We start from the raw sequence: 24,878 nt of genomic DNA, 5'->3' as shown, positions 1-24,878 counted from the left end.
TCTTCTACCTTAATTTTCCCCGTACTTATCGTTATCTCTGCAATTTACAGTGTGTACTTGAGTGGTTCTTAATAAGCATTGACTGGTTAGTATGCCTTGAATTTGTATAGGATTAGGGTTTCCTAATTGGGCCCAGTCTGTCTAATGTGTGCCTATATATATGGGAGTAGAGCACATAATCTGTATCTGAAAACCACAGTCATAATACAATCTGTTTTCCGTTCTTGCCCGTGGACGTAGCCAACACAACGTTGGTGAACCACGTAAATTCTGTGTCTATTTACGTTCTTTTGTTTCTCGATTCACAATTGCCCTATTTGTCATAACAAACTGGTATCAGAGCCTTGGTTTTCGAACTAGGGTTTTGAATTCCGCTGCGAGGGTTTTGTCTGGTTAATCAACGTGAAGGTTGACAAATTCACCGGGAGAAATAGTTTTGGTTTGTGGCAGATCAAGATGCGATCTCTGCTAAAGCAGCAGGGTTTGTGGGAGCCGCTCAAAACAAAGAAGGCTACGGAGGATGATAAGGAGTGGACAACCTTAGACGAAAAGGCCCACTCGACCATCATATTGAGTCTGTCTGACGATATTATCATCGAAGTTGCGGATCAGGAGACGGTTGTTGCTCTTTGGGCGAAGTTGGAGAGTCTATACATGACGAAGCCTCTAGCCAACAAGTTGCTCTTGAAGCAACGTTTGTTTCGGTTACGCATGCTGGAAGGTACGCCCCTTCGGGATCATCTGGAAAATTTGAATAAAATTTGCTAGATTTGCGTAATGTTGAAGTTAAAGTAGAAGACGAGGATGCTGCTTTAATTTTGCTTGTGTCTCTGCCTGAATCTTACGAAAATTTTGTTGAGTCTTTTATGACTGGCAAGGAAACTCTTTCGTTGGAGGATGTTCGATCTGCTCTCCACATCAGAGAGGATCGTCAACAGGCAACGAGTTCAGCCACAAAAGATTTGCCATCGGGATTATCTGTTACGGGTAAAGGACAGAAGAAATTCGGACAGAAGAAGCAGAACTCAAAAGGTTCAAAAGAACCAGGGCACTGGAAGGCTGATTGTCAGATGACATCTGCAGATATCATAAAGAACCAGGGCATTGGAAGGGTGATTGTCCAAGGATAAAGAAGAAATTGGGCAAGAAGGAAGATACTAACGGTTCTGCGACTGTGGCAGAAGCTGATGACACAAATTCGGAAGAAGAATTGGCCTTGGTTGCGGATGAACAACCACACTGTAATGATGTGTGGATATTATCTTCTGGAGCGTCGTATCATCTCTGTCCTCACAGAGAGTATTTCAACACTTATGAACAAATAGATGGAGGCAATGTTATCATGGCCAACAGTGCTGTCTACAAGGTGGTTGGCATCGACTCAATCTGGATTAAGACTCATGATGGGGTCTTATGCACCTTGAACGATGTTAGACATGTTCCACAGATGACGAAGAATCTGATATCCCTGAGTACATTTGATAGTAAGGGGTTTAGTTTCAAAGGTGAAGGTGGAGTAATGCGTATTTTGAAAGGTTCGAAGGTGGTTCTGATCGCTTTGAAACGGGGTACCTTGTATGTTCTGAGAGGTTCCATCGTGGCAAATTCTGCTGATATTGCATCATCCGAGGTTGCAACCAAGGATATGACCAAGCTGTGGCATATGAGGCTCGGTCATATGGGAGAACGTGGCATGTGAATCATGTCGAATCGTGATTTTCTTTCGGGCCATAAGGTGCAGAAACTTGATTTCTGCGAACACTGTGTGTTGGCGAAGCTTCATCGCAGCAAGTTTCCAAAGAAAGGTGTTCATCGAACGAAAGGGACACTTGACTACATTCATATGGATTGTTGGGGTCCCTCACGTGTTGAGTCTATTGGAGGACACAAGTATTTTGTGTCGATAATTGATGACTACTCAAGAATGACTTGGGTGTTTATGATGAAACATAAAGGTGAGTCATTCAAGAAGTTCAAAGAGTGGAAGACTCTAATTGAAAACCAGACTGGGAAGAAGATCAAGCGATTGAGAACAGACAACTTTCTGAAATTTTGTTCGTCTGAGTTCGATGAGTTCTGTAGGAGGGATTGTTCGCCATCACACTGTTAGACATATACCACAACAGAATGGTGTGGCAGAACGCATGAATCAGACGTTGTTGGAGAGAGCAAGATGCATGCTCTTCCAAGCCGGTTTGACTAGGAAGTTTTGGGCAGAGGCAGTAAACACGGCTTTATCTGATCAACCGTGGACCTCACACTGGCATTGACTGCAAGACACCGTACGAGGTATGGTCTGATTCACCTGCAGATTACTCTATGTTGAGGGTTTTTGGGAGTACTATTTACTATCATGTGAGTGAAGGTAAATTAGAGCCAAGAGCTAAGAAGGGAGTATTTGTTGGTTATGGATATGGAGTTAAGGGGTAAAGAATTTGGTCATCTTCATAGGGTAGAATTATTCTCAGTCGGAATGTGGTGTTTGATGAAAATTCTATGCTTAACTCTAATGTGAAGTCTATTGCTACAGAGGATTTGGATGGTGTTGATGAACAGGTGGAGCTGCAAGTCACTCACGATGTGAGTGAATCACAACTCCAAGGTGGAGAAGATCAACACACTACTGCTGAAGCCGCTGATACTTCTAGTTCGAATGTTCATCCACAAGCTCGTCAGAGAAGCATCGCTATTGACAGAGCCAGGAAAATAGATGTGAAGCCTCCGTTGAGGTATGGTTTTGAGGATATGATGACATATGCACTGCAGGCTGCCAATGAGGTCGAAGCCTTCGGCAGATGAACCACCTACCTACAAGAAAGTTGTTTCGGGCAGTGAGCGTGCCAAGTGGCTCGCTGCAATGGAAGAAGAGATGGAATCACTTTTGAAGAACCCGACTTGGGAATTGGTTCCACGGCCTGAGGGGAGAAAGATTGTCACTTGCAAATGGATTTTCAAGAAGAAGGAAGACACTACACCAGATGAGGGCATTAGATACAAGGCTCGTCTAGTTGCAAGAGGGTTCACGCAGAAGGAGGGGGTTGACTATAATGAGATATTCTCACCAGTGGTCAGACACACTTCCATCAGAGTGTTACTTGCGATAGTTGCACATTATGATTTGGAGCTTGAGCAACTAGATGTGAAGACGGCTTTCCTACACGGATTGCTTGAGGAGGATATCTACATGACTCAGCCAGAGGGATTTGTGGTTTCGGGCAAGGAGGATTATGTGTGCAAGTTGAAGAAGTCCTTGTATGGACTAAAGTAGTCTCCGAGGCAGTGGTATAAGAGGTTTGACAGTTACATGATCAAGCTGGGATTCAGCAGGAGTCCGTATGATTGTTGTGTCTATCACAACAAAGCTGATGATGGTTCTATGGTCTATCTTGTTCTATATGTGGATGATATGCTCATAGCTGCGAAGTCGAAGTCTGAAGTACAGAAGTTGAAAGCTCAACTTAGTGCTGAGTTTGATATGAAGGATTTGGGTGTTGCGAAGAAAATTCTGGGCATGGAGATTTCTAGAGATAGAGAAAAGAAGAAGCTTTCTGTCACAGAAGAGCTACATTGAGAAGATTTTGTCAAGATTTGGCATGTCTGCATCTAAGGCTATTGATAATCCAAGTGCCACAAACATTCATTTGTCATCTGATCTTGCATCGAAATCTGAAGTTCAGGAGGAGTACATGTCTCGAGTCCCGTACTCTAATGCAGTAGGGAGTTTAATGTACGCCATGGTCTGTACTAGGCCAGATATAGCACATGCTGTCAGCGTTGTTAGCAGGTTCATGGGAAATCCTGGAAAGGAGCACTGACAGGCTATGAAGAGGATCTTTCGTTACTTGAGAGGTACGTCTGATGTTGGTCTCATTTATGGAGGTGATACTCACTGTTTAGTGACTGGTTATTCTGATTCTGACTACGCTGGAGATGTCGATAGTAGAAGATCTATGACCGGTTATGTTTTCACTCTTAGTGGTTCTGTTGTTAGTTGGAAAGCAATTTTGCAGGCTGCAGTTACTTTGTCTACTACTGAAGCAGAGTATATGGCGTTGACAGAAGCTGCTAAAGGGGGAATATGGTTGCAGGGGCTAGTTGGTGATCTTGGTTTACATCAAGATCAAGCTGTTGTGTTCTGTGACAGTCAAAGCGCTATTTGTTTAGCCAAGGATCAAGTCCAACATGAGAGGACTAAGCATATTGATGTGAGGTATCATTTTCTAAGAGATGAGAAGAAAATTGAGGTGAAGAAAGTAGGTACTGCTGATAATCCTGCTGATGTGTTCACCAAGTCGGTCCCGCAGAGCAAGTTCCAATATTGTTTGGACTTGCTTAATGTGATGAGTTGTTAGTTGCCCGTGGAGGGCAAATGTGAGGCAAGAATGGAGAAGTTTGTTCGTCTGGTGTTATGATGATGCGTCTGCAAGGGAGAATTCAAGTCAAGGTGGAGATTTGTTAGTATGCCTTGAATTTGTATAGGATTATGTTTCTTAATTAGGATAGGATTATGTTTCCTAGGCCAGTCTGTCTAATGTGTGCCTATATATATGGGAGTAGAGCACATAATCTGTATCTGAAAACCGTAGTCATAATATAATTAGTTCTCCGTTCTTGCCCGTGGACGTAGCCAACACAACGTTGGTGAACCACGTAAATTCTGTGTCTATTTTCGTTCTTTTGTTTCTCGATTCACAATTGCCCTATTTGTCATAACACCCATTGCTAGGAGACATGAAAATAAGTTTTGATTATGTTAAACTCGGAGCTTAAGGTGGGGCTATTTTGGGCTGTTGGTAGGACATTGTAGTATTTATGGGGGCTGAAAGAGGGAGTTTTGTATTTTGCACTGTCATTTATCTTCTTGCTGGACTTTCCCCTTGCTTATTACTCCCTCTGTCAGTAAATAGGAGTCTCGTTTTTCCATTTTAGTCCATCCGCTAATAGGAGTCCCGATTCAAATGATACTGGGGTATCACATCCACTAACTCCACTATTATTTCAGTTAAACTAATATATAGAAGTGAGACTTATATTCCATTAACTTTTTCCATCCATTTTTAACATTTCTTAAAATCATGCCAGAAAGAAATGGTACTCCTCCTAATGGTAGAAGGTGGGAGTATTATGCAATTCACTTTCAAGATGTCTGCTCTTTTGCTCGCCCGATCAGTTTTAAAGGGAACACCATTCTGTATTTTACAGTGTGGCGAGGGAGTACAGTAGAGTGTTTTTTTTCTACTACATTTTTATCTTCTACACTTTCCCCATTCTTACCGTTATACTCTTCAATTTACAGTCTCTTTGCCCATGCTTATCAATATATTCTCATTGTTCAGTCTCTCTGCCATTACCAAGATGAAGATGAAGGGAGTTGTTGCCACTGTATTTAGCACTAGTATTGAGGTTTGAGATCATTTGAGATGTGATTAGTAGCTCTTGAATCAGGATATCAAGAGCCAGTAAGACCTTCGTAGTTGCATTCAAAGGGAGAGTTTATGTACTGGTGATTATGAGAGATACCTTTTTCCTGCACCAGGTTAGCAAAGGCTGTGTTGTAGAAAGAAGGTTGTTGTGGCTGCGAGGACTGTCCCTGTTGGTTTGTGGAGTCGACTGTGGTTGGTGTGGCTTGGTAGACTTGATACACAAGTCTATTCCCAGAGAATCTGCCCCCTCGGCCTCCTCTACCACACCAAAATCCGGAGGATCCATCTATATCGTGTGAGAAATGATTGTCATTCCTTCGATTGGCAATGTGGACCATGTTAGCCATCGGCTGTGTTAGACCCCAACCGCCTTGGCCCACTCCAGCCTCGTTTCAGCAAGGCTGCAACATCCTGAATATTCAAGTCTCAAACCTTGAGGCATGGACAGCATGACCGAATCATACTCCGTTCCTGAACCAGTGCAAGATTTGATCTTCTCTGCATCTAGCTGACCCAAGGAAGTTGCAACACATTTTTATTTAATCTTAGATAAAGTTTATTTTTGCCTATCCCATACTATGTTTTAATTCTATCTGATACTATATTTTAATTATATTATATTTAAGTGTCAGAACCATCTTACATCATACAATGGTCTAATATTTTTGACACTAAGCTATTCCTATATAATGATCTAAGAATCCACAACTAAAGATTGTGAATTCCATTTATAAAAGATTGTGAAGCACTAAGGTCCTTTTGGTTGTGATAAGAAATATAAAAGGAATGAAATTGTTATTTTTTAATTACTTGGTGACTACAAATGATATAAGAATAGAATGGAATAATGTGTTGACAAATGCTACTTTTGTAACGATAATTAAAAGTAATAATCGTAATACTATAAAAAATAAGATGAGGAAGGCGAGGCTTTCGGCTTGGAAAGAGCGACGTGTAATAACTGAATCAGAAAAGGAGAGGAGACGAAGAAGAATATGGACGACCACAAACATTCTGCAATCACCATCATCTTTATTTTCAATTTCTCTCTTTTCACATCTTCTTACTTTCCTTTACCTTTGTTCCTATATATATCTCAGCCTCCTTCTCTTTCTCTCCCTTTCTTCTTCTTTCACGAGAAAGAAAGAGAGAGATACACACAAAGACAATATCTCTCTCACCATTGAGAGCCTGAGACCTATGTCACATTAGGCAGCACACTTTTTCACATTCAGATTGAGATTCATCCACAACGGTATATATACATTTATTTTACCAAATGCCAAATGCATGCACACGAAAACAAAACAAAACATGATTCCTCAAATTTCTAAATCAGTTTTTTCTTGTTGTTTCAGAAAATGGCGGAAGAGGTGCTGCAATTCAATGTGGCGTCAATGGTGGAAGATGTGCTCCAGCAGCACGGCAAGAGACTCGCCAACACCGATAATTTCGCCTCTAGAAGCGCTGAAGAAGCTTGTATGATCCATCATCTTTCTTAACAAAAACTCCTCATTTCTCCATCTCAATCTTGCATAGCTTTTCTTCATTATTCATTGACAAAAGAGATTGATCTTGATATGATCAAATGCATATTATTTATAAATAATCCTTCAAACGCTAGCCTAGGCCATCTGCAGATGCATTTTGTTGAACATATACATATTGGATGTTAATGTAATGCAGCATTGAGAAGATACGAGGCGGCGGAATGGGTGAGGAAGATGGTAGGGGTAGTTTTGGGAAAAGATTTGCCTGCTGAGCCCTCTGAAGGGGACTTTAGAATTGGATTGAGAAGTGGCATTATTCTTTGCACTCTTCTTAACAAGATCCAGCCTGCTTCTGTCCCAAAAGTATGCCTTGTTTTTCTTTTACTACTATTTCATCATGTTTTTTTGTTTCTCTATTTAATCACTATATTTTGATTTTGGTAGGTAGTTGAAGCACCTGTTGATACTGTCATAATTCCTGATGGTTCTTCCCTCACCGCATTCCAATACTTCGAGAATGTGAGGAACTTCCTCGCTGCCATACAGGATATGGGGATTCCCACTTTCGAAGTCTCTGATTTGGAACATGTATGTACATTCCATCAAACCTTAACTTATAATTGAATATATGATACAAGATCGTAATGACTAGTGTTGGATTGTTAGGGAGGGGACTCATCCCGGATTGTGAACTGCATCGTCGCCCTCAAGTCATACCACGAGTGGAAGCAGGCCGGTGCCAATGGTATCTGGAAGTTCAGTGGAAACCCGATGCCTTGCCTCACTGACGACGTTTCATCTGCCGATCTTAGTGAAATGGTTTGTTTTCTGACCATGTACTACCATGAACTTTTTTTATTGGATTATTTTTATAACATCAGATTTGTGACGCCCCAAATTGCAGGGCACGTCTTCTTCATTTCAAAGGCTCGTGCGCGAGCTTCTTGCTGATAAGAGTGCAGAAGAAATCCCTATTGTGAGTGACAATGTGATATCATATTCCACCTCTGCCCTTTCGCAGCTTGCTGATTCTCTTCTGGTGTCTTGTTTCGTGGCGATGAACAGTTTGTGGAGAATATAATATGTGAAGTTAAGGACGAGTTCGAGCGCAGGCTGGAAAAGCAAACTAAACTAGTAAGCTTAATGTTTGTTGAGTTTAAAGTAACTGCATGTTTAGTCACAATACTTCTTGAAACAGCAATTTTTTATATACCTTTTCTGAAGTAAGTTTTTGTTTTATTTATGGCATGATAGGTTAGCACGGGTTTGCAAGATAAGGTCGTTCCAACGGGTAAGGAGAAGAAGGATGCGTGCGCAGAGGTGGGGTTACATTAATGTTGAGCATATAATGAGGCATTTGACAGAATGTTTTCTGTCATATAACACCTTAATGATAGCAAATACTAAAACAAGGCATTTGACAGATCGGAGCAGCTTCACAGGATGAGAGCGACTCGATCTCCTGCATGAGTTCGGAGATTGAGGTCTGATAGCATTTGGCTTAGCACTAATATATCCACCTCAAGCCAAGCAATTCTAATGATGTTTTGTTAGATCTTCATTACATTGCAATGACCTGTGCTGTTTCTTGATTCAAGGCGACGTCAACTATAAGAAAACCAAATGGTGGAGCTGGAAAAGATTTCTGCAACGAGGCTCCGGGTACTCTTTCCTTGAACCATCAAGATCTCCAGCACAGGACTGTAGAGGTAGGTCATCTTTCAAAAAATAGAGTTCATCATCTGAGGATTAACAGCTTGCACGAAGCCGATCTCAACACCTTGTAGGAACTTAGGAAGATCCTCTACTCGACAAAAGAAGGCATGCACGTGCTCCAGCTCAAGTATCAAGAAGATGTTGATAGTCTAGGTACAGACAGAGATGCCTCATTACACAACAAAGATTAAGACAAACCGGATTCTAAGCGACTTAAAATTTGGTTTTTGGTGTTAGGTAAACAAGTCGTTCGCCTAGCTAGCCAAGCTTCTGGATACCAAAAGGTTCTTGAAGAGAACCGGAAGCTGTACAATCAAGTGCAAGACCTGAAAGGTGAAGAATTTGCATTTAATCATTGAATATAGGTGTGCTGAATATTGATGATATTTGCTTGAATCTAACAGGAAACATCAGAGTGTACTGCCGTGTGCGCCCTTTCCTTCCCGGGCAGGCCAATGGGTTGAACATATTAGACGAGATAGTTGACAACACGCTCACTATCCAAACAAGTTCGAAGCATGGAAATGGGAAGAAAACATTCACTTTCAACAAGGCCTTTGGTACAAACTCAACTCAAGGTATGTATCATCTTCCTGCATTATTTCTTACAATTTTAGTTTTGAAGATGCATAAGTTTGTATTTCAATCTCTGCAGAGGAAGTATTTGCAGATACTCAGCCACTGATCCGGTCAGTTCTTGACGGATACAACGTCTGCATATTTGCTTACGGCCAAACTGGATCAGGAAAGACCTACACAATGGTGAGAATCGAACTTGTGTTTGAGCCAGGGCTAATCAACACGCCTCGTGCTATATTTCTCAAACACTTATTTATCTGCAGACGGGGCCGAAGGAGCTGACAAAGGAAAGCTTGGGTGTAAACTACAGAGCCTTGAGTGATTTATTCGAAATCTCAGAAGAGAGGAAAGACACGATTGTTTACAACATCTCAGTTCAAATGATGGAAATCTACAATGAGCAGGTTCGAGATCTCCTTGTGACAGATGGTGGCAACAAGAGATTGGAGATCCGCAATAACTCCACCAATGGCATCAATGTCCCGAATGCGAATCTGTTGAATGTGACCTCCACGTCGGATGTCATCGACCTCATGAACCTCGGCCACAAGAACCGTGCAGTGGGCTCCACCTCCATGAACGACCGGTCCAGTCGGTCCCACAGGTACACAGGTCTGATATTGATGAGATGTGTTGTGTTAATCCAAAACTAAAAGTGGAGTTGGTGTATATGTCAGTTGCCTGATGGTTCACGTTGAAGGCACGGACTTGACATCAGGCACGACTCTGCGGGGGTGCATGCATCTGGTGGACCTGGCCGGGAGTGAGAGATGCGACAAAACAGACGCAGTTGGGGAGAGGTTGAAGGAGGCTCAGCACATCAACCGATCTCTATCTGCGCTAGGAGATGTGATCGCTGCTCTAGCTCAGAAGAACGCTCATGTTCCCTACCGCGACAGCAAGCTGACACAGCTGCTTCAGGACTCACTCGGAGGGCAGGCCAAGACTCTCATGTTCGTCCACATCAGCCCGGAGCCAGATGCTCTAGGAGAGACGCTCAGCACTCTCAAATTCGCGGAGCGTGTCTCCACTGTGGAGCTCGGTGCGGCTAAGTCCAACAAGGACACCTCCGCCCCTGAGGTCAAGGAGCTCAAGGAACAGGTTTTCTGCTCTTTTTGTGTCTCTTGTTGTTGTTGTTGTTGTGCATTTCCTAATGTGATGCTGGTGCAGATTGCAATGCTGAAAGCGGAATTGGCACGAAAGGAGGAAGCTTCCAACAACCCGGGCAGTCCTAAATCAGCATCGGTATTGGCACGAAAGGAGGAAGCTGCCAACAACCCGGGCAGTCCTAAATCAGCGTCGGTATTGGCACGAAAGGAAGAAGCTGCCAACAACCCGAGCAGCCCTAAATCAGCATTGGTATTGGCACGAAAGGAAGAAACTGCCAACAACCCGGGCAGTCCTAAATCAGCATCGGTATTGGCACGAAAGGAAGAAGCTGCCAACAACCCGGGGAGCCCTAAATCAGCATCGGTACTGGCACGAAAGGAAGAAGCTGCCAACAACCCGGGCAGCCCTAAATCAGCATCGGTACTGGCACGAAAGGAAGAAGCTGCCAACAACCCGGGGAGCCCTAAATCAGCATCGGTACTGGCACGAAAGGAAGAAGCTGCCAACAACCCGGGCAGCCCTAAATCAGCATCGGTACTGGCACGAAAGGAAGAAGCTGCCAACAACCCGGGCAGCCCTAAATCAGCATCGGTACTGGCACGAAAGGAAGAAGCTGCCAACAACCCGGGCAGCCCTAAATCAGCATCGGTACTGGCACGAAAGGAAGAAGCTGCCAACAACCCGGGCACCCCTACATCAGCATCGGTATTGGCACGAAAGAAAGAAGCTTCCAACATCCCGGGCAGCCCTACTGCATCCAGTTTATGTTGCAAGACAGAGGATCAGAGCGACTTCTGTTCAAGAAGGTTCAGTTTGGACAGCCAAGACGCATGGCCAACGATCCAGGAAGCGGTGTCGAGTCCTTGTAGTAGAAGGCAGTCTCTGGCCTCACCAGTAAACACAAGGCACAGCTTAGACCGTTCACAAACCCAAGATTACATTCAGAAATCCACCATGGGCGCATCGAGGCTCAAACATCCCGTCGCCAAGCCGGTCAAGCCCCAAGAGACCAGGTAGGTACAAGTACAGCACACAATTAAATAACATTTAGTTTGCAGAGTTTCAACTGAACTAGTTGATGGCTGCATGAGCAGGAGTCAGAATCCTCAGCCAAGTGGGAGGGTCCGAGGCCATTCTCCGCTGAACAAAGCTGCACGACCAACGTCAACACTTGTGAGGCGAAAGACGGCCGGTGGGAAATGAGGGGAGCTATAGCTATTCACTGCAATGAAGCTAACTTTATTCTTGCTGCCTGTTTTTTGGAGCTTCTCGTTTTCACTACACATGAATTTAGTATTGTTTAGATGGAGTGAAGAAGATGAAGTTTTCTATTCCTTTTTACATCAACAATTTATACTGACCATTTTCATCTTGTAAAACTTGCTTAGGAGATTTTCTTAGTGAGACATACTACATAGCTGCGCTACTGTTGTTGCACATAATTAATCTTTTTTTGTATCCACTGTTAATATCATGGAGTATATCTATACTTTTATGCTAATGTACAACATATTACAATGTTGGATATTCCTGTTTTCCAACTTCTTAAATTTGTGTAATTGCAAAGTTAGAATAGTTGCCTTCATGTGCTGATGCTCGGGGTGGGTCGGTACGGTATACTGTAACGAGAATGTCATACTGCATACCGTAACCTAAACTGCGGTATGAAAAAATATCCTATCGATACCGTACCGAAATTTCGGTATACCTGATTGCTGTATACCGAAATTTCGGTATGATTAATTTTTGATACATACCGTTATCGTAGTATACCAAAGGTGATCAACATAGTTATGGAGATATCGCCAACAAGTCATAGTACGCTAGTCGAAGTAGCTTTTTTCTTTGATGTACAGTCAGAAAATAATAGATATCAGAATTTCATTCGGCAATTTGGTAATTCAATCTTCACGCACAATCAACAATATTTCATATATATCCAATAAGGGGAGTGATCAATTGTTAACTCATCATTTAATTGCTAACTACGACTAATTTAACACTATATGATTTTAGAAAGCTTGTGGTCTACAATTTGCCATGTGTAATTTCATTTTCCCTTTTGTTAATATTAAAAAGATAATAACAACTATCAAATTTAGGATTTAGAAACACAATGTGTGTATGAAATACATCAACACAAAGACATGACACTGTCAATACGATTTGATTTCATATTGATATTGTACAAGCATTGTATTGACATATTATGTGTCATGTATTGGACACAAAGCTGTTAACGAAATTTATGAATATTTAAGAAAATTTTGTCAAATTTTGACATCGAAACATATGCATGTTGGATCTCGTTAGAATCTTTATAAAATTATCTTTAATTTGATATATGTTATGCGGAAAAATAATTTAAATCGAGACAGTTATATGCATTTAAGTTTTGGGATATTTTTTAAAAGTTAGTTATGACTAATTTGTTGTTAATTGAAATTAATACCCTGATTGATATTTTTTGTGTACGATATTGATACGGCTTAATGATCTTGGCCGTTAATTTAAAAATCTAATGCCTATCATTTAGTTTTAGTTCACAATTTAAAAGTAATTTAGCAATATAGCCCACCTCTTTTCAATAATTAAAAAAAAAAAAAAGGAATAAGAAAAATGAGACTAGACATATACATAAATGATAACTCTTCATTGTACAAAACATGATTTGTTGATTGAGTAAACGAACCTTGCACACTCTTCGTCTTCTTTCCGTCATAGCTTGACTCTATCGAATACAAAGCGATGGACATTCAACGAACTTATTGCATCTGGAAAGTATAAACCGTTCATATGCTAATATATAAAGTATGCAACATGACTTTTATAGGTACATGAAAACCCTCTTACCGCTACTAAAAATTCTATAGTCCTTTCTCACCACGGTGGCATAAAGATTTGATGTGCCTCACCAATAACTTCTTGACAATTGGAAATAAAAAGGACCACATCATCATTAGACATATATTTAGCAACCTTATATCTAAATTTGAAGACATCCATTTAATCATTTTATAGAAAGAGTAATAAATTAAATATAGAAATTTATAATGAATTGACTTTAATATACTAATACAATTTATATATGCATATTAATCTCATAATATAATAATATTACACATAAGGGTGTGATCAATTACTAACTTTCCCTAAATTGCTAACTACAACTAATTAGAGATCTTAGGATGTTTAGAGATCTAGTGGTCTATAATTTGTCATGTGTAAATTCGTTTTTTTATTATTTAAATATAAAAGAATAATTAAAACTCCCAAAAATAGTGTTTTGGATCAAAATGTCAATGTAGTGTAGTAAATATATCAATACGATGTCTTGAATATGTCAATACAATTTCGAATTGACATTTTATATATATTATGTTGAAATATTTTGATAACTACATTGACATTAAACTACTTCATAAAAATCTGAAAATTGAAGAATTTTTTTCAAAAATTTGACATCGGAACATATGCAAGTGAGATCTCGTTAGAATCCTTATAAAATTATCTTTAATTTTATATATGTTGTGTGCAAAAATAATTTAACTTGTGGTAGTTATATGTATTTAAAGTTTTGTGATATTTTTCAAAAGTTAGTTATAACTAATTTGTTGTTAATTGACCTTAATACCCTTATTGATATTTTTTATAATATATTAATATTCGGAGTTGAATGATCTTAGCCTTTGATTTGAACATCTAATGCATATCATTTAGTGTGTAGTTAGCAATTTAAAGAATAGTTAGCAATATAACACGCTCGTATACAGAGTCTCATTATTCACAAATCCAGTCTTTAAGACCGAACTAGAGACCAAATTTGGTCCATTAGATCTTAAATTTGATGGATTAGATAAAATATTGTAGTGTTAATTTTCGCAGTTCATTACGTACACAAATTACTTCAACACGGGGGTATTTATGTCATTTTACATTGGGGGTAAATATTTTAGGGTTAAACACATCCAAACAATTTACTCTAATTCACATTCACGTCTATTTTTCTTCCCAGAATCTCCAAATCTAGAGCCGATTCATCTCATCTTCAAATCTCCAAACCGAGTTGCTGAATTTGATAACAACAGTTAGAGGTGGCCAAACCCAACCGGACCGGCGATTAACCGCCGGTTCCCAACCGGCAGGTCGGAACCGGACGACGGTTTCGGTTCGAAATCCGGTTTAGGGTTTATAACGGGTCGGTTACGGTTCAAAAAATATGAAATTGGAACCGACGGTTAACTGGTTAACCGAGAAAATGTAGCCGTGCCGGTAGGTTCCTAGGGTTGCAGGCGTAGGGCTGAAAAAGGTCGGTAAACCGCCGGTTTCTGACACAAAACCGCCGGTTCCCGACGGTTCAGGGCTAGGGTTGCAGACGTAGAGTTGCAGCGTAGGGTCTGAAAAGGTGTCGGAAACCGCCGATTTTCGGTCAGAAACCGGCGGTTTTCTGACACAAACCGGTGGTTCGGTCGAAACCGGCGGTTTTCGACCGTTTTCAAAGTCTCTTTGGATTTTACTATAGAATTTAAAAGTTATAACTATAAGATTTAAATAATAAAAAAACAAAAGATCCGGAACCGAACCGGAACCAGCCCGGAACCGTCGGAACCGCTGAAAAACCGGCGGTTAGTAACCGGAACCGGAACCGAAACTGGCGGTAACCGGCGGTTAAACCGGAATCGGATAACCGGTATCTAGGCCGGTTACAGTTCAAGCATTCGACGAACCGGAACCGCCGATTCTGAACCGGAACCGGCGGTTTTTGAACCGTGGCCATGTCTAACAACAGTCGCTGAGTTCTACAACTACAACAGCGAATTCATCTCCATCTTCTAATCTCCAAATCGAGTTGGCGAGTTCGACAACTACAGTCGCCGAGTTCAACAACTACAACAACGAATTCATCTCCATCTTCAAATCACCAAATCGAATTTCCTGAGTTCGACAACTACAGCCGTCGAGTTCAACAACTGCAACAGCGAATTCAAATCTGACACAGATTCAAAAATGCTTGAAAGAGGCAACTCGTCGAACGAAGGCACGCCGATTAATTTGTTTTCTGATTCTGTTCAATTAGTTCATGAAGAAGAGCAGAGGAATGTCAACGTAGGCATTCAATTGTGATCCTAGCATGAAGAGACATAGTAGAAGAGGAAGGCAATCTGAGGTAAGAGATGGTTGCTTGGAATTGCGCCTTTGATGTTTTCGTAGAAATGTTTCAAAGAATGTAGAAGTTTGATGTTTAAGTTATGTTTTTTTTTGTTATTTATGTCAGTTGTTTTGTCCCTTGATACGCTCGGATTTTGCACTGTTTTAAGGCTATTATTTGGTCCGTTTTGAGTGTCAAAGTTGCAATACATGTCTATTATTTGCATATTTTATCCATTTTGGAATTTTCCGGCGATCCTGAAGTCTAATCAGGGCGTTGTACACACCATTCTCTTCGTCTTGAAAAGAGCTTCAAGTTGGTACCAAGATCACCTCAATCGGAGTTCTGTGGAGAGAGTTATGGCCGTTCTACCAAAGTCGCGCAAAGCTGCCAGCTGCAGTCTAGGCGGAAATTTAAAGAAGGAAAGAAGATATTACCTTGTGAAGCCAAATCTTTTCCTTCTACTATGGGGAACGAAAATTACATCTTTCCTAATGCTTGGAGGAAACTTATTACCAAATTTAAATCCTTCTCAAGCCTATATATACCCCATAACCTCATTCATAGAATTCAACCCTTCCATAGCCCCAAAAAGGGAGCTTTCATAGCTCCTCCTCCAACCCTAATCTTTCACCCTTCATCTTTTTGCCAATTAATTCCATAGCATAAATTTGAGAGTTCTTCATTGTGCAAGGGGTTGAAGAAGGAATCAAGAGAAGATCAAGGCTACAAGGATTCAACCTTTGGGTTTTATTTGCTTTAGTTCTTATTTTCTTATTGACTTCCCTACAATCTATGTTTTTAGCTTATTCTTTCATGTGTAACTAAATTCATAGGAATTTTAGGGATGTGTTAGTAACTTTTATTGGTTTATACAATTCCTTTTTCTATTTAATATCCGTTTTGTTTATACTTCGTTTCTTCCTTAAGTTGTTCTGTAATACTGCATGCTTGAGTGACACATTCGATGCTGATTTAATATAACTTGCTACATAATCGTGAGAGGAGGTTGGCGAGTTAGATCCACTTAATAGACACTACAATTAGCTTCCCTTAAAACGACACTGTTAATTGAGAGTGAGGACTTTTCAAGGGTCTTAGGAGCTTTTAGGAGTTACGAATCTAGGATTGACAACCCTAGTGTTAGTAATCTACGCTTGTACCGCATGGGCATAACTAGTGTGACTCGTTCTATCGAAGTATAAACTGTGCTAGGTATTGTAGTTGGAATTTGTATAACCATAATTGTGAACGCACATCCCTAGAATTCTCTTATCTCTCATATTTTATCTTTGTGATTTAATTGCATTTAGTTGATTGGTTGCTTTTAATCGTTTTTATTTTCAAACATCCAAAATTCTCTTGTTTCTCTAGATAGTATTTGACGCTTAGTACATAATAGCCAGTTGCAATTATATTCCCCGTGTTCGACAACCCGGTACTGACCTTTAGCTATACTAGATCTACCCTGTATACTTGCAGGTATTTTTAGTGCTAATAAATAGTGAGATGAAGTGGACACAGAGAGTGAAGATGATGATATAGCTTACCAATCATGTTTTTTGCTTCATCACTTTGTGAGCTTTGCTTTTGGTTTCTGACGTGACTACTGTTTTTGAAAGCTTGCTCTTGTAAAGATGAATCTATGCTCGATGATCATGTCGACTCAACTAGTGGATTTGAATATGCTTGCTCAAACAAAACTACAACAATTGATCATTATTAATTAATTAATAAACAGTGAAAACGCAAGAAAACTTGGTTTTTCGAATGTATATAACATTTGTTTGATCAAATACTGGAATGAAGTAAAACAGTAGTCCAATGAGATAATAATATTTTAGAATGAAGTAAAATCCTACTAGAATGAAGTAAATATCTATTCATTTTCAATTTATTAAATATCGGAATGATTTGTGTTTGTTATGATTTTTGACTAACAACAATTAGTTTTTATGTTTTATACCAGTGTCTTGTTTTATTTGCCAAATAAAGTATTTGCCCAAGCCTGGTCGTAGATGTGCCAAATGAAGAAAGAAAGGATTTGTCCAAGCTTGGTTGTGCCAAATGCCACGTGGTTGGTCGGCATGATTCAAGGAATTGTGACAAAACAGATGAGAAAAAGAAAAAAATATAAGTGATGAGTTGTTTTATTGATATTCTTTTGTTAGCATATTGATTTTCTAAAAATGATGTGATACATTTATTTGTTTGTAATTTATTACTTCATTCCAATAGGTTTGATACTTTATTCCAATAGTTAACTACTTCATTTTGGCAATTTATTACTTCATTTCATTTTGAATTTGAATCTGTTTAAACTTTTTGCAAACTTTAAAGTGAATAGACTGTATGAAGTGTTTTATTCATATGTTAATATTGAACCTATTCATTTTAAGAAAACTATACGTGCCTGCATTATTAAGGTATTTCCACATCCTCGATATTTATTATGATGTATTCGTATAGTTTGTGATCGTTTAAATTTTTGGAGGTAAAATAAAATATCATTTCAAAAGCACATAATAGTTTTACGAACGAAGTACTTTTTTTGCATTTCATTTCATTATTTGTTAACCTTCCAATCTCTTTCCAAACAAAATATATAGCATATGATTAATATTATCGTGATAAATGTTGTGTTAGACAATCATTTATCAATAGTTCTTGTCTTGTTTTATGTTGACTCAAAGTAATGAATGGACGGAATGAACTAAATTATTTACAAGATGAAGTTTATAAACCAATGCCATAAAGGATTCAAGTGAAGACCAGGAAGAGTAATCAATACTTCATTTGTATGTGCATATACTTCATTTAACAAGTATATCACTTCATCACAATAGATTTTTTACTTCATACTACCTTATTAAATGAGATTATAACTTCATGAATTAGGTTATTTAGTCAATACAGGTACGAGTCCAACTGCACACTTATACATAAACACAATTCAGTTCATATTACTTCATTACATGTGGTTATAACTTTATTGAATAATTCTTTGCCAACTATGCATACAACACAGTTCAATTCATATTACTTCATTACTTAAGGTTATAACTTAATCAAGTACATTATTTAGTTCATTACAGTATTAATTCTTTGCAAACTATATATACAACACAGTTCTCCATCCGTTCTTCCCTACTCTGAAAAATTCCTTCAATCTACCGCGATGATTTCCACCAGAAATCCTTCAAAATCAAACTGGATGACGATAAATTGTTCTCGAAGCTTCTCTAGCCCGAATCAAGCAATATATGCATTTCTTTTTCGAGCAATTCTCTCAAGTAGTATTTTATTTTCCACTGTATACATTTGCCAGTAATCTGCATAACAACTAAACAATAAGAAACAAGAAAGAATAAGAAACACATACAAAGATTAACAAAACAAATCATGAAGTAACTCAAATAATGTGGATTTTACAATCAATCATGAAGTAACACACAAAGAATAAAGTAATTGTACGCATGAATAAAGTAGTGATCATGAAGTAACTCAAATAATGTGGATTTTACAATCAATCATGAAGTAACACACAAAGAATAAAGTAATTGTACGTATGAATAAAGTAGTGATCAATCTTTCTCATCTGCTCCATAATCATTTAGACTAATAACCTAGTTAAATGAAGTGATGGAACTATTTGAATCAAGTAATAGAACATAACAATGAAGTAATGACCTAGTCAAATTAAGTAATAACCTAGTTGAATGAACTAATAATTTAACTGAATGAAGTTATAGCCTAGTTGATGAAGTAAAATCGAAATCTAAATAATGACGATTTTCATACTGCTCTGCAGTTTCTTCCTTTTCTTCGCCACCGACGACAGCTCGTCCAACATCCTCTCCAGCCCGTTCCCCTATGGCCCCATAACCTCATCAATTATCTCCTTCTACATTTTCTTATTCACCACTTTCCCTATGTTGAACATCAAGTGCACTCGATGTTAGAGTTTGTATACTAGAAATCACGTTTCGAGTGATTGAATACTGTAAAACTCTGATTTTATTTTCCAAGGAATAAAACAGATTATTTTTGTCATAATGTTGTTATGTTTTACATTTAATGGATGTTCATGCATGTTTAAATTTATAAGTTAACTTAACAAAGTCTAAGTCTTTGTTTTAGTAGACCGGTTGTGGGCGGCGTCCACTTTAAGGTAACACGGTCAGTCCTAAACAAAGAAAAAGATGAATTTCACAACCCAGTTGGAATTAGACTATCCATCGAGAAAGGTTGCCATGTCAGTCCGCATATTTCTAAGCCTTACTGAAATAAGATGACATTGGTGTGGTATAGCACTGAACAGATCTAACAACAAGACTTGTCCTTAGGCTATCTACTGAAAGGCGAGGTCTTGATAAATATTTGTTTCTTAATCAATGTAGGTTAGCATTGAGCATACGGTATTGATTATGCATTACTTTGACTTATCAAATGGTGCGGGTTTTTCGTAACCCAATAAACCTGATATATTGGGTAGTGGTGATTAATATCTAGCGGTGCTAGGATTGCTAATATATTGAATCATGCGCGAGGAGAGTCTCGTTTGATAATGTCCTCAAGGGGAGCGCGAAACAAGGTTTTATTATTCGGAACCTAGCTAGTTGGAGTTTGATTACTCTATGAATAATAAATAAGCGTTTCATGCTAAATCCACTCTTGGAATTAATAAGAAGTTAATTGATTAAGTCCATAGCAGACATTAATTAATTAATGAACATTTTTATCTTAAGCGTGGGAAATGAAAGTTAAACGGAAACCCGGATTACTTATAATTTCGGATTTGGACGGGGAGAGTTCAATATTACTTCGTAGTGGTTGCTCGTAATATTCCAATTAAGCTTATATTAAATTGTGGGTTCAATTTAATTAGTAAAAAGTAAATTGGATGAGCCCATATCCAAAACCTTCCATAGATCCCTGTCTGGGCCCAAAAGGAACTTAATATAAATAGGAGAATAAAGGAGACAAAAAATCATAAGTTTTAATACTGCAAATTTTCGTCCCTCCCTGTCCAAGAGGAGTTCGAAAATTCTCCTATTCCAAAAAGGATTTCTTCTGTCTTCTTTATTTAAGTCCTAGTATTCTGGTGAGATCAGCCCACACTGATATCTGAGTACTTACTCAGTTCGGGAACCAGAAAGAAGATTTGTGGTCTAGTATTCAAAGCGTCACGTGGAGAAGTGTGACGCCCCAGAATTTCGTTCCCTTCTTTCGAGATAAATTGGATTTAGTAGCTTAATTATTTTCGTTTAGAAGATGTGTAATCGTACATTCCTCGTTGAATTTCAACTTTAGAGTAATTTAAGTATTTTCGTTGGAAGAAATAATGTGCAAGAAAATTTACATTTCAAGGATAAAAGTAAAGGCTATACTTTTATTAGATAAAAGTTGGAGGAATTTAAATACAATTAGTACATGCTATATCGTGTATATCATATGTGTTGCATGCTCTTCCTTATATAGGCGTGGAAGTGGGTCCAGCAGGGGCTCTTTTGTGTGAATAGTCATCTTTGCCCTCAGCTTCGGACTCCCCTCGTCTAGCCTTTTTCTTCCTTGATTCCGCTCACTTTTCGTCTTCTTCCTTCGCTGGTCCACTGCCTTCAGTTCTTCCTGGACCTGGCGAATTCCTTCACACACCTGGCTTAAACAATATGTTAGACCCAGTAAATGGTGATTTTTTTATCATATAACCGATGCATGAAATTAGCCTTATCAAGTATGCCCGGGCCTTTTAAGAAAAACCCCGTGCGATACTGTGGATGGATGAAAACTATATATTGTATGTTTTGTTTTCGGCATGTGTCCACTGAGTACTCCTGTACTCAGCCCTGCATGTATTTATAAATGTGCAGGTTGAACGTCAAGAGGATGGAGAAATGATCGAAGTCGATGCTACTAAATAATCCAGTGGATCTTTTCGCGATTCGTGTCTTCATACACGAAGTCGTCTAGTATGGTCTTATTCTGCTGCTCTTTTGTGAAGTGAGACATCTTAGAATCTCACCTTCGAACTCTGATTTATTAATGTAATATATATATTCTAAGCTCTAAGACCATGCAATGGTACTCTTGGCTTCATGATATGAATTGACTTGACATTTGGGCATATTCTCAAGTTCTTTCCCCCTTTCTTTCCCCGTTTCTTTAATCCCTCTCATTAGTCGCGGTTTACCCGCTTTGGCTATCCTTAGCAAAGTGCGATCGTGACAAGAAGCTGCTAGTCATCTTCAATTCTTTGGAGAATTAATTAGGTATTATTTCTGCTCCGTAGAAAAGCATGTTTTAGATTTCAATATTCTTAAAGCATGATTGATTCAAGTTATGAGCATGATACATGTGAAAATTACGCGAATAGATTTTGTCTAAATAATCCGCTAAATAGATCTGATTATTATGTGATTTCTTTGTGCGATTAATAATTGTTAAATTATGTTAATCCTTCGCACCGCTTCCGTTGTCAGTTCCTTCACTCGAATCAGAGGATAAAAATGACTGGACGTCAGAATTTGAAACTGCAGGCTCTGGATTTAGCGACGAGATTGGTGGCATAAGCTTGGAAATTTGCATCCTTATAGTTTTTTTCCAATAGAGTACACTTTATTCTCTTATCTACTATTAAGACTAACACTTGGTATTAGCAATGACATCATGGCTTAAGTTATGAGTGAGAACAGCCCTAAATGTCACAACGTATAGAAAGACAAAATGTCACAATGTAGTGGAGACTAGAAACAATATTTCAAAATAATGAAAGCTACTCCTTGTAAAACATGCCATAACATAATACTTATACGTGCGAATAGAACCTAAAATAGACCTATAAACAAAGTTACTTGAACTCTGTCTATGACTATCTTCAAAGTATTATAAGCACCATATTCCTCAATATTTTCAAACATCATTCCATGCCAATAATCTCAAGAGTAATGATAAGTGAAGTTGTATTACTACTTCATTATAATCACAAATTAGTTCATTATGAGTCGTATTAATCGCATACAAACTACTGTTAGTGGAAAATCAAATCAAATCAAAACAAAACATATTCATTCAACAAGCATATAAGTTCATTCGGTTGTATTACTACTTCATTATAATCACAGATTAGTTCATTATGAGTCGTATTGATCGCATACAATACAGAGCATGTCAGCATATTGTATTACGATAAAAAATACTTCATTAGTGTGTTTGTTACGACATTAATTCGACCTTTTTACTTCATTATGAATCTGTTTACACTATAGCATGAAAAAATTAAAAATTACAAATTGATCACGAACCTTCCACTGCGTTACTTTCTCCTTCTATCTTTGAATCTGAATCTGTATCGAATAGAGTGCCTCCTTGATATCGTAGATCATCCAGAATTGATTTAATACTAGCTTCTTCATTATTGGTCGATGAAGATTCCATCTTCAACCGCGGAATTTGTCAGTGTCGTTCCCACTCCATCGAGATGCTGATGAATTTCACGTGTGGAATTCTCCATGGATGAGATTCAGAAGATTGTGAAAACTGAGGCCGATCGATCGAGAATTTGATGTAGATCGCGATTGTCCAGCGATGCAGATCGTGAATTGATGAAATTGCAAAACGATCGTGAATTGAGGAAGCAAAATTGTCCGGCGATGGAGATAAATGAAGATTTAAGTAGATTACAAGAAGAAGATCAATGGAGATCGACGAAGATTGAAGAAATCCGCGATCGAAGATTTGAGGGAGAGATGAAACACGTATTTTATTTTTGGAGAGTTAATAAATTGATTTCCTTAAATACCCCTCAGCAAGGTTTTTTTAAATAAAATAATTAAATAATGGTAAATTAAAATTAACCACAAGATTAAAAAAATAGAGGACCATAATTTGGTCTCTAGTTCGGCCCTTAAGAATGGTTCGATATTGATCACAACTCCCCTCATATATATATATATATATATTAGATATTGTACTGCAGAGATTTGATCTGCTGGGCGCTCGTGAGCGTCTTTTACTTCACTTCATCAAATCTCTCGTTTTCTATTTCTATTTTTCTGCAGTTTTCACTCATCTTTCGACTCGAATTTTTCTTGAAAAACTCTGATTTTCTTATCAGCCCACAAAGTACAATACTCCATCATTCTTTATTCAAACAATTCTTCCCTTTTCTAAATATAGCTTAAATGATGCTTCTCTCAGTTTCTATTCACGCAGGACATGGAATACCTCTGCCGAATTTTTCTTCAAATCCAACTCTTCAAAATGTGAAATCCATCAATCTTGAATTTGAATTTGATACTGCACCCTTTTCAATTCACTTCCCTATTTCAATTCTGCGTGGATTTTTAATTGCTCCATTATAATTTTCTCTCTTTTTATTCTTTTATTATTCTATTCTACAATTCTCCATTCTCCCTTTGAATTCTGCACAGATTTTTCATTGCCAAATTCTAATTTTCACAATGATGCACATCTCAATCGCCATCCTCCCCTATGCGTTAAGCATCAGACTTATTCTCAAATTCTGACCTCCTGGATTTTGAAAATTATCTGTCTCAATTCTGAATTCCATATTCCACCGATTTTTCTCAACACAATTCCTTTCAGGCTTTCACCACTATGTTGCTTCCTGAATTCTCTATGTGTAGTTTTACCTCTCTATTCAAATTTCTGAAATTTTTACTTTGAGAGAACATAAACCTTTTTTTGAATTTGAATTCGGAAAAAAACGTTGTGAAATATAATTTTGGAGTAAAATATGATGACGATGGAGTTGACCAAGAAATTGCAATTCATGGATGGAATTGAGCTAAGAAATTGAGATGTACTTGTGTAATTTGAGTTTGGAGAAAAAATGTCTCGTTTCGGAGGATAAAAACGATGGAGAGGGGACAGAGCAAATGGATAATTAAAAGTTGAGCGGATGAATACATTTTAATTAAAATAATTAAACAAGAAATAAAAAGGAAAAAGAATATAATTAATGAGAAAAACAAGTGCTCACGCTGGCGCTCATTTTGAGCGCCCAGCAGATCACTTCTCTTGTACTACATATATAAATGATAGTTTATACTATATGAATGTGGTCAAATGAAAACTCTAAATATTGTACAAACTTAAAACTATGATCTGTACCATTGAAAAATGTCAACAGATCACAAAAAAGCATCAACAGAAATATGTCAACAGAATTTCAACGGTAGTCAATGATTGATGTTGTGTTGATACTGTGTTGACATTAAAATCTTGAAATTTTACACTGTATTGATATTGTATTGAAACAGTGTTAAAGATGTGTTGAGGAGTTTTGAGTTTGTACAATATATAAGTTTTCATTTTATCACTAACCAGCAGATAGGGTTGGCAATTTTTGGCACAACACGACACGAACCCGCATGAAATTAATTGTTATGT

General features: G+C 38.3%; 1 protein-coding gene across 1 annotated transcript; it reads left to right on the top strand.

The window, feature by feature from the left end:
* The first annotated feature begins 6,607 nt into the window (after nucleotides 1–6,607).
* Nucleotides 6,608–11,777, top strand: LOC125220149 (kinesin-like protein KIN-14I). The gene is made up of 15 exons (XM_048122291.1): nucleotides 6,608–6,678; nucleotides 6,782–6,902; nucleotides 7,110–7,276; nucleotides 7,358–7,501; nucleotides 7,580–7,732; nucleotides 7,818–7,889; nucleotides 7,979–8,047; nucleotides 8,701–8,782; nucleotides 8,867–8,962; nucleotides 9,034–9,207; nucleotides 9,285–9,391; nucleotides 9,472–9,812; nucleotides 9,886–10,309; nucleotides 10,379–11,331; nucleotides 11,413–11,777. Exons 2-15 carry the CDS (start codon nucleotides 6,785–6,787, stop codon nucleotides 11,519–11,521), a joined length of 3,009 nt encoding a protein of 1,002 aa, XP_047978248.1. The 5' UTR covers nucleotides 6,608–6,678; nucleotides 6,782–6,784; the 3' UTR covers nucleotides 11,522–11,777.
* The last annotated feature ends 13,101 nt before the right edge of the window (nucleotides 11,778–24,878 follow it).

Source organism: Salvia hispanica, chromosome 4 (assembly GCF_023119035.1).
Source record: "Salvia hispanica cultivar TCC Black 2014 chromosome 4, UniMelb_Shisp_WGS_1.0, whole genome shotgun sequence".
Taxonomy (NCBI): Eukaryota; Viridiplantae; Streptophyta; class Magnoliopsida; order Lamiales; family Lamiaceae; genus Salvia; species Salvia hispanica.
Note: the sequence above shows the minus strand (reverse complement) of the source record. Positions and strands in the feature narration are given on the sequence as shown.

Coding starts and splice junctions, on each gene's coding strand:
- LOC125220149 (XM_048122291.1), top strand. CDS start 6,785: ATGGCGGAAGAGGTGCTGCAATTCAATGTGGCGTCAATGGTGGAAGAT. Junction 8,963..9,033: donor TCAAGTGCAAGACCTGAAAG/GTGAAGAATTTG, acceptor TGAATCTAACAG/GAAACATCAGAGTGTACTGC. Junction 9,208..9,284: donor TGGTACAAACTCAACTCAAG/GTATGTATCATC, acceptor CAATCTCTGCAG/AGGAAGTATTTGCAGATACT.